Source organism: Octopus bimaculoides, chromosome 2 (assembly GCF_046866305.1).
Source record: "Octopus bimaculoides isolate indiv1 chromosome 2, ASM4686630v1, whole genome shotgun sequence".
In the NCBI taxonomy this organism is placed as follows: Eukaryota; Metazoa; Mollusca; class Cephalopoda; order Octopoda; family Octopodidae; genus Octopus; species Octopus bimaculoides.
Genome location: NC_142929.1, coordinates 65,197,753 through 65,215,640, shown reverse-complemented (window position 1 = coordinate 65,215,640; position 17,888 = coordinate 65,197,753). Strand labels below are relative to the sequence as shown.

General features: G+C 36.6%; 1 protein-coding gene across 6 annotated transcripts in view; it reads right to left on the bottom strand.

The window, feature by feature from the left end:
- The window catches only part of LOC106869901 (amine oxidase [flavin-containing] A), a 59,176-nt gene that overhangs the window by 20,444 nt on the left and 20,844 nt on the right, over positions 1 to 17,888 (bottom strand). For 3 of the 6 annotated variants that reach the window (XM_014915833.3, XM_052977616.2, XM_052977627.2), the window contains 3 exons: positions 13,635 to 13,809; positions 5,799 to 5,913; positions 5,372 to 5,529 (listed from right to left, as the gene is read on the bottom strand). In XM_014915833.3, the coding sequence (XP_014771319.1) occupies positions 5,372 to 5,529; positions 5,799 to 5,913; positions 13,635 to 13,809 (448 nt within the window). Of the gene's footprint in view, positions 1 to 5,371; positions 5,530 to 5,798; positions 5,914 to 13,634; positions 13,810 to 15,412; positions 16,476 to 16,567; positions 17,110 to 17,152; positions 17,171 to 17,888 lie in introns of those variants that run through there. The other 3 variants (XM_089346574.1, XM_089346573.1, XM_089346572.1) reach the window with 3 other exon arrangements.

Sequence of the window (17,888 nt, the reverse complement as noted above, 5' to 3'; positions counted from 1 at the left end):
TATATACACACACACACATACATATATATGCATATATATATACACACACATACATATATATGTATATATGAAAAGTGCACACACATACATGAAAAAGAAACTGAAGAATAATAATGATGATTATAATGATGATAATGATGATGGCCTCATGACTCAATAAATGGATGCGTGAATATAGTAAAAAGCCCAAAACCAGTGAAAATATAGGAAAACAGGTCAACTAGTGAAGAGCAGACAGAATTGTATATTTAATGTATAATGATAATAGTGATTTTAAATTTTCGCACAAGGCCAGCAGTTTTGGGAGAGGAGGTAAGTTGATTACATTGATCTCAGGACTTGACTGGTATTAAATTTATTGACCTGAAAGGAAGAAAGGCCAAGTTGATCTCAGTAACATTTGGACTCAGAATGTGAAGACAGGCGAAATGCCGCAAAACATTTTGTCTGGCGTGCTAACTATTCTGTCAGCTCACTGCTTAAATAACTATAACAATAATAATCCTTTCTACTATAGGCATAAGGTCTCACAATGTAAAGATAGAAGGAAATGCTGCTAAGCAATTTGCCGGGCATACTAACAATTCTGCCAGCTCTTCATCTTAATAATCCTTTCTATAATAGGCAAAAGGCTTGAAATTGAGTGGGAGGGGACTACTCGATTACATCAACCCCAGTGCATCACTGGTACTTAATTTATCAACCCCCGAAAGGATGAAAGGCAAAGCTGACCTCGGTGGAATTTGAACTCAGAATGTAGTGGCTGGCGAAATACTTCTAAGCATTTTGTCCAGCATGCTAATGATTCTGCCAGCTTGTTGCCTTCGTCTTATTAATAATAATAACAACAACACAACAATAGCTGGAGAAGTAGCATTAGTAGCAGCAGCAATAACAATGAAAACAACAAGCAGCACAAAATGACAAAGGTCTACAAAAACAATTAGATACCAATTGAATGAAGGTAAATATATAAATTGATAACAAACAAAGCAAAAAAAAAAAAATGATAGCATTTAAATTGAGAGATGCAATGTCTGTATGGTTGGTGTGTTAAATTACTAATCATGATTTTAATCCTACCTACTTCGTCATGTTACTTTTGTTGTTCTTTTTTCATTGGCTTATTTTGAAGAAAGGGTTTTGTGTCTTTGACTCTTGCAAGCTCTTTGTTATCAGAGAGACCAACGTGGTTTGTGCTTCTTTTGAACATTTGTGAGTTAACGACAACAGGGTAAGAATTATAGAGGACCAACATTAAAGGGTGCAGTTGATGAGTTTGTGGGCTCTAGTGAAGAAGTCATTACATAGATATGAGAGAACAGTGGATGCATAAGCAGAGACAAGAGCAGCCTGTTCTAAGGAGTAGAGTCCTTGTTTATTATTGTTGTTGTTATTATTAAGGTGGCAAGATGGCAGAATTATTAGCATGACAGGCAAAATGCTTAGCAGCATTTTGTCTGTCTTTACACTTTGAACTCAAATTTTGCTCTGGTCAACTTTGCTTTTCATCCTTTTGGCACAGGATTTTTTCCACCTTCATGTTCTGAATTCAAATTCTGCCAAGGTTGACTTGATCTTTCACACTTTCAGGGTTGATAAAATATGTACTAGTTGAGCACTGGGCGCACTGAGGTAGATATAAGTGACAACTCCCTTAGCCCACAAATTTCGGGCCTTGTGCCTGTTGTAGAAAGGATTATTATTATTATTATATTATTTGTTATCATTAAGGTGGCAATCTGCCAGAATCATTAGCATGCTGGATAAAATGCTTAGGGGCATTTTGTCTATCCTTATGTTCTGAGTTCAAATTCTACCGAGGTTGACCTTGCCTTTCATCATTTTGAGGTCAATAAATTAAGTACCAGTGAATCACTGGGTGTTGATGTAATCGACTAGTCCCCTCTCATCAAATTTGAGGTCTTGTGACTGTAGTAGAAAGGATTATTATTATTACTATTAAGACAATGAGCAGGTAGAATTGCTGGCATGCCAGGTAAAATGCTTAGTGGTATTTAGTGCATATGTTCTGAGTTCAAATTCTGTCGAGGTTGTCTTTGCTTTTCATCCTTTCAGGAATGATAAAATAAGTACCGGCTGAGCAGAGGTCAATATAATTGATTCCCCCTGCCTAAAAATTACTGGCCTTGTGTCAAAATAAGAAAGGACTATTACTATTATTGCTGTTGTTATTGTTAAGGTAGTGAGTTGGCAGAATCCTTAGCATGTCAAGCAAAATGCTTATAAAAAAAGACACGTGGCGGAGAGAAGTTAAAGTTTGTTGGTGAATGACTTCATAACAAACTATTGAATTACTTTGATTTTGATGCAATGTTTGTATGTGTAGCAGCAGCAAGGTCTGAGATGTTGGAGTAGTACTCCATTGTGAGCTTTGTCACAGGTTAGCTATAATAGTTGCTGTTGCTGCAGCATTTTCTAGTTTCAAAGGGGCAGGTCACTTTCAAAGAGCAATTCTGGACAGGCTGCAGATGTGAATTTTCTACATGAGATCCTCAGTGATGGTGAGGGTAACACTTGTAGTGAACTTGAAGGTTCTAATTGTATGTTGTAGGAATGAGATAATGGTTTCTTGATGCATCTACTGATTGCATCTTTGTACTGTAGAGGGAGACAAAGACTGGTGTAATCCCATAAGAGGATGAGATCTCTGTTTATAGAGTCAATGCAGATATTGTGTGAAGTATTGGGGTCCATCATCATCAGTCATCATCCATTTTCCATGGTTTCATAAATTTGACAACAGAACTATGCCAAGCATCAATGTCTGTTTTGGCATAGTTTCTATGGATGGATGCTCTTCCTAACAGCAACCACTTTACAGAGTGTACTAGGTACGTTTTATTTGGAAATGGCACCAGTGAGATTGCTAAGTACCTTACAAAACAAGACTCCTCAAATTAGGTGAGTGTAGTATTGAGGGAGGTGGCTTTGTACCAGATGATGAGAGGTTAAAGTATGATAGAGAAACAGGAACAGGTGTCTTGCAATAGGGGAGATACATGGTTACCCTGGTTGGAAAAGATAGAAGATTGTGATGAGGATGTGTCCTCAAGTTACAGATCGGGTGGAAAAAAGTGTTACAGAGAGTTGGATAAGTTAAGTGGGAAGGTAAGTTCACAAGAGTTTGGGAGAGTGGCAGATCAATAGGGGAGACAGAGGCAAATGCAGTGAATGGCGAACATAGGTGAAGGTATAGTCCATATGAATAACATTCAGGTATGAAAAGTTAAGCACAAATGAAGGGTGTTATATTTGTTGAATCAGGTGTGGCTGGAGGTGATGGTAAATATGAATAGATTGTTGATGTATGGAAGAAAAAGCATGGAGAAAAGAACCAAACCTTGGAGCACAAAGGAATTGATAGAATGTGTCAGAAAGAGCTCCCACAGCAGGTGTCCTTATAGTGCAATGTGAGAGAAAGCAACCAATCCAAGAGAGGAGACCCATCATGTTATACCTCTGTCCTTATTTTGTCTGGTTGGGTTCAGAGTTCACTCCTATGTCATGATGTCTGGCAGTAAAAAGAATTATTTCAACAATAAACAAATGTCAAACTTTAAAAATTCTACCAAAATCTACCAAACTTTCAAAAATCCATAAAAATCTACCTAACCAATAATAATAATAAGTAAAATATGTGAAGCAATAGAAAAATGCATGTTTGCATTGAAAAAATATTGAATCATATCTATATGCATTTAGTCTTGCTCTGAAATTAGACCCATGAGGGCATTTTCAGCAGTTTTGCATGAGGATTGAACTGATCAGTTCCACTGTCTTTACACCTCATCAGAGTTCCATTATCTCTCCTTCTCAAAATATTAACGTAAAAAAATTATGGCAAGTATAACTCATTTGCATAATAGCACAAAGTTTGGTAGCAAAGCCTAATTTCTAAAGTACCTATACAGCATGGGTTATAAAACAGATCAAGGAAATCTATAATTGCTGTGTCGACACCCCCAGGTGAAGAATTGGGATCTCCCAAGACATATAAATAGAGGTAGTCTGGCCTGGTAGGTGTGTTGAGTAGCAGTTAAGTAGCAGTTGTGTAGCGGTTGAGTAGAGATCATCCGAAGGTGCTAGATAGCAGTAGCTTGAGACATAACAATAATTAAAGGCAATTTAGCTGTGATCATCAATTTGTATATCAGGGAATGCACTGTCTAATGTGTCTTCTTTTTTAAAGACAGTAGGTATGATGTGAGGGATATTTGGTTGCTATATCTAGCAGTGCAAGCGACCGTATAGATATTCCTTCATTGATACAAATATTATTTCTTTCCCAAAGTTGGTGCTACAAATGGTTTAATAATTTATGTCACCAACTCTAAGAGACTTGATATCTCCATTCCCAGTACCATATCTGCAACCTCCATGTTCGTCAGAGTAGCCATCATGTTATTGTTCAACATGTCTATTAAAGTCACAGTTATGATAACAAGGTTGTTATAATTCATTATTGAAGTGGTTTGCTAGAAAGTCTCATAGATATGGTCCTTTTGCTCATCCATCAATCCTGATTTCATATACAACTATTACTATTGTGTTACCTGTGAAAAGACTTGATTTAATTATTCTGTCACATATACTAGCTTTCTCAATTACTTTATTTATTTCTCTGCCAACAATATGTCTACTCTACACACCTCAGCACTGTTACACATTCAGAAGAATTTGTACCTTGTTTCTTGCTCAAGAGAAACCTGATTGATGTCCTCCTCCATCTTACTTCTTGCACACAGCACACATCTAATTACTGTTGTTCCAGCATCTCAACATTCTTGCCAGATATACCTTTCACCATAGTAACATATTGATGGCCACCATAAAGTTTGTGTGTGTGTGTGTGTGTGTGTGTGTGTGTGTGTGTGGTGTGTGTGTGTGTGTGTGTGTGTGTGTGTGTGTGTGTGTGTGTGTGTGTGTGTGTGTGTGTGTGTGTGTGTGTGTCAAAACATGGGGGGCAGTACTGATTATATCTATGAAAAAGAAACTTCAATATTTTTGCTTTATAACTTTACCTCCTGTGCTGCAAATATTCAATGTTAATTACATTTATTTAAGTTTGTATGCTGCTTTAATAACTTCTTCATTCTTTCAAGCTTTTAGCAATAATCCAGTGATTATAAGTGATATTTAACTGCTCTTTCTACCAGGGCAAACAACCATGTAAGCACTCCCTCAAAATGTCAGAGGTAACCAAACATGCTATTTATCCTCTGACATGGCTAGCTGGCTGGCTAGATGGATTGGTATTATATGTTAACAAACAGCTAACTGTGTTGACACAGAAAAAATAATGTATATCTGTATTAAATAAATTAAAAGAATGAAAAGTTCTACCAACCTTTATACTGAATTCTTGAGCAGCACCATTGGTGGCTTCCAGCAAAGCATCAATTCCACCACCAGCCTTGACATAATATAAGTAGTGCAGCAAGGATATTTGACTAGTTTCCTTTCCAAACATACAACGTGTAGCAGCTTCTGAACAATGGATTGCAGCTAAAAGGAAGAGATTATTGTTGTTTTGTTAGTCTTTTATTGGGACACCACATTCAAGGATACACAACCACATGGCTTTGGGTGCAATTCCACTGAGTGGCACCTTGGGCAAATGTCTTTTACTATAACCTCAGGCCAACCAAAGCCTTGTGAGTGGATTTGGTATATGGAAACTGATGGAAGCTAGACAAAATTGACAATATGAGTGAGTTATAAATAAATAACAGTCAACTATTTCAAATGGTTGATATATATAAATTTATATGTACCTTTTGTCCATGCATTTGCTCTGGTAAATTCTTGTAAGGTCATGCTATCCCAAACAGCAGCATTTGGATGAGAATATGGGTTGTAAACATCAATTTCCTCACACATTTTATTAATCTGCAAGAAGTCATAACAGCATGATTCAGAGTACAATAGTTAGAATGATTTACAAATCATAATAATAGTGATGATGATGATGATGATGGTGATGGTGATGATGGTGGTGGTGATGGTGATGACGATGATGATGGTGATGATGAAGATAATGATCATGATGAGGATGATGATGCAAGAGATGACTTATTTATTTTATATCAACTTGAAACACTGACTCTAATGGGCTGCTCCCCACAAGAACTATTCAGATTTCCAACACATAATATCAGGCCTTCAGAAGACATATGAGTGAGCCCTCAAGGTTTTTTGACTTGAGGTGAAGGCCAATAACAATATTATGACAATAATGATGATGATGATTATGATGATGCATTAGTATTTCATTTTGACTTTATAGCACAATACTGTAATTAATATTTTCAAGGGTAACAATTTGTTGGCTTTTATCTTTATTTTGTCTTAGTTATTATTGTGTAATTCCTGGGAGGTACTGGTCAAACATACCTATCATACACCCACCCACACACAGGTAGTCAGGTGTGTGTGACATCAGTTCTGTTGTTCAAGATATCTTGAATATAATGCTTCTCTGGGCATTGACACACTAAAGTTTCAAAATCTAGCAGCTGACTTGGTAGATTGGTAGAAGCTTACAAAACAGTTCATCATCTTTCCAACAACAACTTTGGCCACCTATTTGAATTCAATAGCTCTACTAATCATAAACATGCTTATAAAATTAGAAAAAAAAACAAAACAAAAGCACTGCACTTTTGGAAACATTCTTTTCGAGTGGCTGTGTGGTAAGTAGCTTGCTTACCAACCATATGGTTCTGGGTTCAGTCCCACTGCGTGACACCTTGGGCAAGTGTCTTCTACTATAGCCTCGGGCTGACCAAAGCCTTGTGAGTGGATTTGGTAGACGGAAACTGAAAGAAGCCCGTCATATATGTATATATATATATATATATATATATATATATATATAAATATAAATAAAAGATAATAAGAGTGAAAAAAACTACAGAAGGCTTGTGTTACTTGGTTAAAGTATATATTTAAATTATGTCAGAAAAATGTTAGAAAAATGTTAGAAAATCTTTTCGGTATATACCGAAAAGATTTTCTAACATTTTTCTAACATTTTTCTGACATAATTTAAATATATACTTTAACCAAGTAACACAAGCCTTCTGTAGTTTTTTTCACTCTTATTATCTTTTATACATCCAACCACGTGCTTTCACATACCAACTTTCTCACCTATATATATATATATATATATATATATATATATATATATATATATATATATATGTATGTATGTGTGTTTGTGTGTCTGTGTTTGTCCACCCACCATCGCTTGACAACCGATGTTGGTGTGTTTATGTCCCCGTAATTTAGCGGTTCGGCACAAGAGACCGAAAGAATAAGTACTAGGCTCATGAACACTACTTCTGACAAGCTTATGTTCCCTCTTCTCTTTATGGTACCTTTACAGCCCACTTTTTTTCTCTTTCTGTTTTATTCTATGTACTATGCATGCACTTTTAGCTTTCATTGCTGTCCTTCTTATGGTGGTTTTCTCTTCCCTTTTTTACCCTTTTCTAATGAATATCATCATCATCATCATCGTTTAACGTCCGCTTTCCATGCTAGCATGGGCTGGACAATTTGACTGAGGACTGGTGAAACCAGATGGCTACACCAGGCTCCAATCTGATTTGGCAGAGTTTCTACAGCTGGATGCCCTTCCTAACGCCAACCACTCCGAGAGTGTAGTAGGTGCTTTTACGTGCCACCGGCATGAATGCCAGTCAGGCGGTACTGGCAACGGCCATGCTCAAAATGGTGTATTTTACGTGCCACCTGCACAGGAGCCAGTCCAGCAGCACTGGCAACAATCTCACTCGAATGTCTTTTCACGTGCCAGGAAGGCGACGCTGGTAACGATCACGCTTGAAAGGTGGTGCCATCATGATTTCGCTTTTGCTTGCCCCAACAAGTCTTCGCAAGCAGAGTTTAGTGTCCAATGGAGGAGATGTTGGCATGGGGGGGCCAGTCGTCGAATTTAGTTCGATTTCGATTTCACTTGCCTCAACAGGTCTTCGCAAGTGTAGTACACATAAGTGGGCTGATGAATATATATTAGCAACGGAGGCAGTATTAATACCTGGAGATAATAGTCATTCCAACTTAAATGTGGATGTTCTATTACAACAAACTTTACTGCAGTAGACACCATGATAGAAACTCTCATATTGGCTTTGTGCTGGATGTAGAGGGAATTTGTCACCCTGCTAGTGATATAAACAAGAGTGCATTTTACACTAAAAAGTCAATATGAGAGTTTCTCTCGTGGTAATTACCACAGTAAAGTTTGTTCTAAGAGAACAACCACATTTGATTGGGGATAAATATGACTTTTCTAATGAGTTCTAGTGCAACTGAGCGCTGTATACAATAAGCTCATTATACTTTCACCTACATGAAGACCACATTGCAATCTCCAACAAACAGCAGTAGTTGTTGATCAGGTCCAGTTCATCCCTAACTGAATAGATCTATGATTAAAAGGATTTTAGTCAAATATGTCTCTAGGTTGTGGTTTGAAGGAAATTTGGCTACTTTTTCTAGAATGCTGAGTAACTGCACACTGTCTTCTTCATTTAATTTAGATGGGGTAAAATGAGACAATTTGGACATATTTTGTTCTCTGACCACTGTCCAATATATCTCTGTACATCTGTAGATCCCCATAGTAACCACAGTGGAGGATGGTGACATAGATGTAATTTGAGTACAATAGTTGCTGATCCTATGCACTGGTGTGTATCCCAGTACAGTGCTCAAGGCTAATGAAGTTGTGATGACTGTAAATTATTAGTACTGCACTGTGGTAACAAGTTCTCAGTTAACAAAGTCCTGAATACAAATCACTTCCCTGCAAGGTTTACTCTTGTCACTTTGTCCTCAGAGCCACTGATCTTTCTAAAACATGATTTTTATGTGTATTTTACTCACACACGCACACATATTGTCCCTGCTGCCGCCACCGCCACCACCACCATTTTAATGTCAACTTTTCCATGCTTGCATGGATCCATCTGACCCATGCAGGCATAGAAAAAGGATGTTAAATGTTGATGATGATGATATCTATATATATATATATATATATATATATATATATATATATAGGAAAAATAGAAGTTGAAAATGCACTGAGAATAGTTAAAATGTATTTTATTAATATATTTGAAGCTTTAACTAGTTTCACAGTTTACACTATTTTTAACAATGCTCCACACATGGGGTTCAAATCTGGTGAGTTTGGAGGCCACATATTGGATGTTACATAATCATAAAAATTGTCTGACAACCATTCTTGGGTGACTAGGGCTTTGTGAGAAGGTGCTGAGTCTTGTTGAGACATTCATGAGCTTCCATTGCATACTTCGTCAATCCAGGGCTTGATAACAGTTTCCAGCACCTCAATGTAACCAGCAACATTAATTTCTCATTCAAACTACATGGTAGGCAGAATTGTTGGATTAAGACAGTAGGGTGTTTCGAGGGAGATTTGGCTGCTATTTCTACCAGGTCTAGCTACCATGTAGAGGTCTCCCTCATTGGTTTACACCCTCTGTCACATATCTGTGGATAAAATGCTGGTGATAAATCTTTTGATAGCTACCCATCCTTGCTGGTGTGGTAAGGTCATAACTCTTAATGACTATTCAACACACAGTTATAGCCCAACATATATGCCTATATACACATATATGTACACATACACACTCCCCATTTATACATGTTTCATGTACATACACAGACCTATTAATATTTATATACATCTATATACATAGATGCATATATGCCCACATATACATACATACTGTCATATATATGCACACACACATATAGACACACGTACATATGTATATATGCACACACAAGGGCACAGACGCACATATGTCCGCTTGTGTGTTAATCACTATATGAGTTCACACTTATACTAATATTACAACAAAAACACTTACGTACATATTTATACATACACACATAGTCATCTGCTCCCACTGGATGTAGCTAGTATACTTTCGGCTTTGCCTATATGGCTATATGTGCATGTGTAGAGACATACACCCTATACATGTCCACACATTCCATACATACACATCGAATCACACTCTACTGTCTTAAATAAGGAAAGGACACATTAGATAACAGTTATCTCTTCTCTTATATCTCTGTTGAAATACATCACCTTTTTTTTTGTGAAGAAGACTTTAGCAAACTAACTTGGTCATTAACAAGCTGGTGTTAGGAACATAAATTAACATGAGATTTTGATGGAAGATTTTAATCTAAATCACCTTAAAACAGGAAGTTTGCATCATAAAATCTGAAGTGGTCTCAGGCAGGTCGGTATTGAAAAGATCCCAACAATCTCTTAAGTTAGGGAGTTTATTTATTTTTTTATCATGGGTAAAATACAGGTTATAAACAAAAATGTTACACATAAAAGAAAATTTAATAGAAATATATTGTCATATATAACTACGTGTGAGAATATATTCTCTTGGCTTATACTCATTTACTCGCTTCAGTCATTTGACTGTGACCATGCTGGAGCACCGCCTTTAGTCGAGCAAATCGACCCCAGGACTTATTCTTTGGAAGCCTAGTACTTATTCTATCGGTCTCTTTTGCTGAACCGCTAAGTTACAGGGACGTAAACATACCACCATCAGTTGTCAAGCGATTGTGTGTGTGTGGGGGGGGGGACAAACACAGACACACAAACACACACACATACATACATACATATATATATATATATATATATATATATATATATATGACGGGCTTCTTTCACTTTCCGTCTACCAAATTCACTCACAAGGCTTTAGTCGGCCCGAGGCTATAGTAGAAGACACTTGCCCAAGGTGTCCCGCAGTGGGACTGAACCCGGAACCATGTGGTCGGTAAGCAAGCTACTTACCACACAGCCACTCCTATGCCTATAGTTATTTGTATGAAAAATATTAGAACAAATAATTGTCTATGTAGCAACACAATTTCTAAAAGATATTAGTATTCACAATAGGTAACAATGTAAAATATATTTGAAATACTGACTGCATAAACAAAGAGAAAAAACTCTATTTGTAAACTTGTTAACTTTTTGTTTAATGATAATAATGAACTTATTGTATGCAGTGATCAGGTGTACTGCGACTTGTCAGAGCAAGTTAAAGGAAGGGGCAGAAAGCAGACATAAGTCAAGAAAAGAAAGACAGCAACAGAAAGCTAGAAGTATGCATACAGTACACAGAATTAAGCACAGAAGACAGAAAAATGAACAGTAAAAGAGCCATAAAGAGGAAAGGGTGCATAAGCTTGTCAGGAGTAGTGTTCGCAAATTTTGGGAAGCATAGAATTTTTGAAGGATGTAGTGTCCAAACAGTTAATGACGAATATGGTAGTTTATTCCACGCTTTTACAATTCATCATCATCATCGTTTAACGTCCGCTTTCCATGCTAGCATGGGTTGGACGATTTGACTGAGGACTGGTGAAACCAGATGGCTACACCAGGCTCCAATCTGATTTGGCAGAGTTTCTACAGTTGGATGCCCTTCCTAACGCCAACCACTCAGAGAGTGTAGTGGGTGCTTTTATGTGTCACCCGCATGAAGGCCAGTCAGGCGGTACTGGCAATGGCCACACTCAAAATGGTGCATTTTATGTTCCACCTGCACAAGAGCCAGTCCAGGGGCACTGGCAACGATCTCGCTCGAAAATCCATACACATGTTATGGTCACAAGTGCCAGAAAGGCGACGCTGGGCACAGGTGCCATCCCGATTTCGCTTTCACTTGCCCCAACAAGTCTTCGCAAGCTGAGTTTCGTGTCCAATGAAGGAGACGATGTTGGCATGGGTGCCAGTCGTTGAATGTGAAAAGATGTTTCCAAAAGTTATGAGCACTGTTTTGTTTTTGATGTCTATTGGTGGCAGAGGTACTACTAAATTCAAAAGGGTGGCCAAACTTGTTCTTAGAAAGAAGTGGATAATCTTGTGCACTTCTACCAAATCAGCTGTTAGACACTGAAATTGGAGTGTCTAGAGAAACAATACATTTTAGATGTGGTAGTTGATCAAATAGTGTTTGCCTGCTTGTGGTCATTTCATACAGAAAATGGTTCTACTTGTTTGTCTGAATGGTTACAAAATTGGACCTTGGGAAGTCAAGATGTATGCACTATCTGTTCAATATCTCTTCCCACCTTTATTTCTAAAGATTGTAGGATATGATTTGACATGACACTATAGTCCCAAATGCTTCCAACAATCACTTGGACTAAATCTAATGTAGCACTGCTACATATCTATCAACTCTAAGAAGTTACAGAACAAGGCCACATTTAAACTTGGCAGTGTTCAAACTCAGAAGAATAATATAGGAAACTAGAAAGCATGAAACAGCTGTGTTGGTTCTCTGCACTCTTCAATAAGTCCTCAGTTACACCAAAGCACTATAAAATATGTGTGAATGTCATGTCATTACAGACATATCTCCAGTGTTTTATTGTAGCTGCCATTTAAAACCAGCTTAACATTGTATTCCAGCTGTGACCATCATTCTTTCAGATCATCATTTAATGTGTCCTTTCCTATTTTTCAGATAGTTGTCATGTGATCTGAGGGTCATTTATTTCAAGGCAGTTCTTCCCTAGTTCATATCTGTTCTTATTTGGAATAAGATATGTAGCATGGGATGTGGTTGTGGAGTTCACATTCTCTTTGTCTGTTCCTTTCACTAATTCTATTATAAAAGCCAATTATTGGTCAGTTAATAAAGTTACTGATTTAGGCTGGAGGAGCCAGCATAACTATAGAAGAGAACATTCAAAAAGGCATTTTAAATGGTTCTCTATACCTGTATGTCTTATGTTGAAGGTGCCATGTTATATATATGTTATTATTTCGTTATATATATATTAAGACGGCGAGCTGGCAGAATCATTAGCAGGAAAGATCTAGGTGTTCTGAAAGCATATTTTGTCCATCTTCATGTTCTGAGTTCAAATTCTGCTGAGATTGATTTTGCCTTTCATCCTTTCAAGGTCGATAAATTAAGTACCAGAGAAACATTAGAGTCAATGTATTCGACTTACCCTTCCCACAAAATTTCAGGCCTTGTGCATTTACTAGAAAGGATTAGTTAGTTATATTTCTAAGACAGTAAGTAAGTTGGCAGAATCGTTAGCATCCTGGGCAAAATGCCTAGTCCTGTGGACTTATTGAACTCTGCCATTACATTCTGAGTTCAAATTCTGCCAAGGTCAACTTTGCCATTCACTCCTTTGGCAGCTGATGAAATAAGTACCAGTCATGTACTGAGGTCAATGTAATTGACTGGCCCCCCTTCTCAAAATTCTATCTACCCCATGCAAGCATAAAAAAATGGACATTAAAAAGATGATGATGTATGTGTGTACACGCACGTGCACACTACACACACTCATGTAATATATATTCAAACACACAAACAAATACTCACATACACAAAAGCACACATTAATATACAATTAACAAGGAGACAAGTGAATGATGTTTTTTATTGTTATGGTTCTGACCACAAAAGTTACTTCAAAAATAAACCAGAAGATGAGGCATTAATCCTATTAAAGTTACTTAAGAATATACTAACCTTCCGTAAAAAAACGAACAAGTCCAACATTGAAAGAATAGATAAGTTTGGTATGGGAGTAGCATAAGATTTGATTGAGCCATCTGTTATTTGTATGAATTTCATTCCCTCAACGTAGATTTTATCAAGACCAATATCGAACTTCTGTAACATTTCAATGATATGAGGCTGGCAGCTGAACATGGAAAAAAATGGAATTCAGAATTTCATTAATCTGACAATTAATAGCCAGAATGATGTAGAAAGAAAAAAAGGATTAAGTAACACAATACAAGATTAAATGATTAAGGGATATGGGGTGATAAAAACTTAATTCTTTCATGTATCACAAAAATCCATGGAGCATATGTGAGTGAGTGTATCATTAACATCATTATCATTGTTTTAACATCCACTTCTCCATGTTTGTAGGGGTTGGATGGAATTTGTTTAGGCAGATTTTTTTATGGCTGGATGCCCTTCCTGTTGCCAACCCTCACCTGTTTTTGAGTAAATTGATACTGTGTGTGTGTGTGTGTGTGTGTATACATATATATATATATATATATATATATATATATATATATATATAGGTGCAGGAGTGGCTGTGTGGTAAGTAGCTTGCTTACCAACCACATGGTTCCGGGTTCATTCCCACTGAATGGCACCTTGGGCAAGTGTCTTCTACTATAGCCTTGGGCCGACCAAAGCCTTGAGTGGATTTGGTAGATGGAAACTGAAGGAAGCCCGTTGTATATATGTGTATATATATATATATATATATATATATATATATATATATATATATATATATATATATATATATATATACCAGTGGCGTGCGGTGACTTCCGGGGTTGGGCATGCAATGAATTCCCCCCCCCCCCCCCCCCGGCAATTTTTCAGTAAATAAATTTTCGGATTCCTACAATTTACATATGGGAGATTCTGAATATGCAATCACCCTCGTATGACCTAGAATAAGCAGGGAATAAAAAATGGCTCTGTAAAGATGAGCCTGAAATAAGTGTATTGTTTGTATTTTTCTCTCTCTTCGAAACGTCAGTACTTTCCCATCCTCACTCTCCCTTAAAAAGTCTAAAAATCATAAGTGAAATGTAATAAAGATGAAATTGGATTCTGTTAATATTTTTGCATATTCGGAATCTCTGTTAAAGGTAGGAATCATAAAAGATTTTTTCACAAAATTCGTTTTTCAAAGGGGTGCGATTCTGCATTAGCCCCTATACCTATTGGTTGAGCTGAATCAAATTGAAATGATTTAATTAAGAGAACTACATTTAGTTACATTATATGGCCATGCTTTAAGATTGTTACGCCCTGGAAGACAAGTCAGGTGTTTTATCATGCTACTTGTCAATTCTGGGAAAATTATCGATACTCAAGCAGACTGTTCTGAGACTTACTGAACTCCGTATATTAAAAGGCTACGTCTCACGCACACACATTGAAAATACACTCATATACATGAATGCACACACAATGAAAGACAGTGAAAATTCAACATTATAAAAAGCCCCCCAAAACTGTTGTGGCAGAAGTCAACATCTCTGAGATTGAAACAAGACATTTACGGCCGTAAATAGACTACACCCAGCAGCACAGAAAGGAAAACCTATGTAGGTTAGGCGTGACGAAGAAGTCGAACCATTTCTCCTGCCAAACAATACTGATGTAAGATGGTCGAACCTTACATTATAACAAACACTAACCAAAACCTGTAATATATGCCCTTTAATATATTAATTTTTTTTTTAAGGTTCTAAAATGTTATTTACCTCATTTATAAATTAATTCAATTCTTCGATCTTCCTGGGCAAATATATCTATCACATTTTCATAGAAATCTTCTCTTTTCATCAATTGTTGTAATAAATCTTTTTCAATTGACATTAGTGCTAACCCAGACAGTCTTCTTTCTCCTGTTGCATTTCTTTGGTATGTTTTGATTCTACTTAATGCAGAAAAGGATCGCTCTACAGAAGCAGTGGTAGACGGAATTGTCAAAATCAACTTGCACAGATTGAAGAGTTCTGGCATAGTTTCAACAAAGTCACTACTGTAAATGTAACTCATTAAATGACTTAACTTCGCTTTTTAAAATCTTTCATTGAATATTTCACATTGAGCTCACTTTGTAATCGAATTACATCAAAAAATCTGCCATAAGTGATTTTTAAAGAATGTATAGAGTCCACAGGAAATTGTTTGCAATATTCATCAACTTTGTTGAAATTCAAAAGTTCCATGAATTTAAACTCTTCTAAGGATGAATATCGTGCTTTTATTTGGTCAACTACTGTACTGATAATTTTGTTACAATGCATTCTAATAATGTCGTTGAGGCTCAATAGATATATTTTTGGATCTCTGAATTCTGATTCCTGCATCGACTCCATATTTTTCCCCTAATATATCATAAAAGATTGAAAAATTATCAAGTTTGTTTTTGAGTACAATTCTAGTTTTATCTATTTGCTCTTTACAATACACTATGTCATGACTTTTACTCTGGATATTAAATAAGACGTCAGTAAAAGAAAAAATGTCACTGAATACTTCTAACAAAAATAAGAAATCACTGGTTTGACAAACCAGTGAAGATAGAAGCTGTATCTAGATGATTTTCCATTTTTTTGTCATATTTACTGATTAAATATACGAATTCTTTGGTCACCCACCGTTTATAATTAATTGTTTTCCATCTAAGTCTCTTTTCGAAAAACTATTTCTCAAAATATCGTTTATAACACACATTTCACTCATTTGGAAAAAAGTAACACACGTGTAAGCATCTGCGTATATTGTAAGTAAATAAAAAAAATAAAAAAAACGGAAAAATGACGTTAGTCAAATTAAATATTTTTGTTTTCAGAACACTCCAAAAATATAATAGTGCAAACAGATGTTTTGGATAAAAGATTCAAACTTACCGCCAGGCTGTTCCAAGAATTATGGCTAATTATAGCAGTTCTTGAGAACTGCTCTAGTTCCGGTCAGAACCAGCTAACAAAGAGATAGAGAGGTGGGTGCCATGCTATCAGAAAGCATTACTTCCTATGATAAATTTGTGGAATCACTGACAGAGAGAGGAAGGGGTACAAAATATATATATGCTATCGGTCTTAGCATATCTTTTGACAGGTCACTAAGAGAGAGAGAGAGAGCAAGAGAGAGGGGAAGGAAGGAAGGACAAACTAACATAAATAGGGAGTTAGGGAGTGTCTATATGCTAGATTCTCATTGCATACCCTTCTCAAAGCTTTTACTAGTCACTGAGAGAGGGGAAGGGGAGACAGAATATTTCGAAAACTGGACGGATTATTTTTTGCAAGAAAGTAACTATTTTATCTAATTTTCCGATTATATAACAAGACATGCGGTGCATAGCTTGCATGTCTGAGACTGCACGCCACTGATATATACATATATATGTGTGTGTGTGTGTGTGTGTGTGTGTGTGTGTGTCTGTGTTTGTCCCCCCAACATTGCTTGATAACCGATGGTGGTGTGTTTACATTCCTGTAACTTAGCTGTTCGGCAAAAGAGTCCAATAGAATAAGTACTAGGCTTCCAAAGAATAAGTCCTGGGTTGATTTGCTTGACTAAAGGCGGTGCTCCAGCATGGCTGCAGTCAAATGACTGAAAGAAGTAAAAGAGAAAACAAAAGAGAATACGCTCATGCATACAGATATACATACATTGGCTGCATTGTAAGAGCTTTGCTTCCCAAATACATGGTTCTGGGATCAGAGTCAGTATGTAGCACTTTGAGCAAGTGTCTTCTACTATAGCCTCAGACCAACCAAGTGTGTGTGTGTGTGTGTGTGTGTGTGTGTGTGTGCGTGCGCGTGCGTGTGTGTGTGTGTCTTTGTTTGTCTCCTGTCACTGCTTGAACTAAATGGTTCAGCAAAAGAGATCAATAGAATAAGTATCAGGTTTTTAAAAAAATGAGTACTGGGGTTGATTTGGTTGACTAAAATGCTTCAAGGTAGTGCCTCAGCATAGCTGTAGTCTAATGACTGAACAGGTGAATGATTATATATATATATAATCAAAATAAGCAACAGGATATCAAGAGGTGATGCAGTACATCACCTGTTGCTTATTTTGATTCTATTCACCTTACTTTTGAATTGTACGGATAATACTGCACTGACTTGGTGCTTCATCTTAAGTACCCAATTCAATTGAATCTCAATTATTTCTTATATATATATATATATATATATATATATATATATGTGTGTGTGA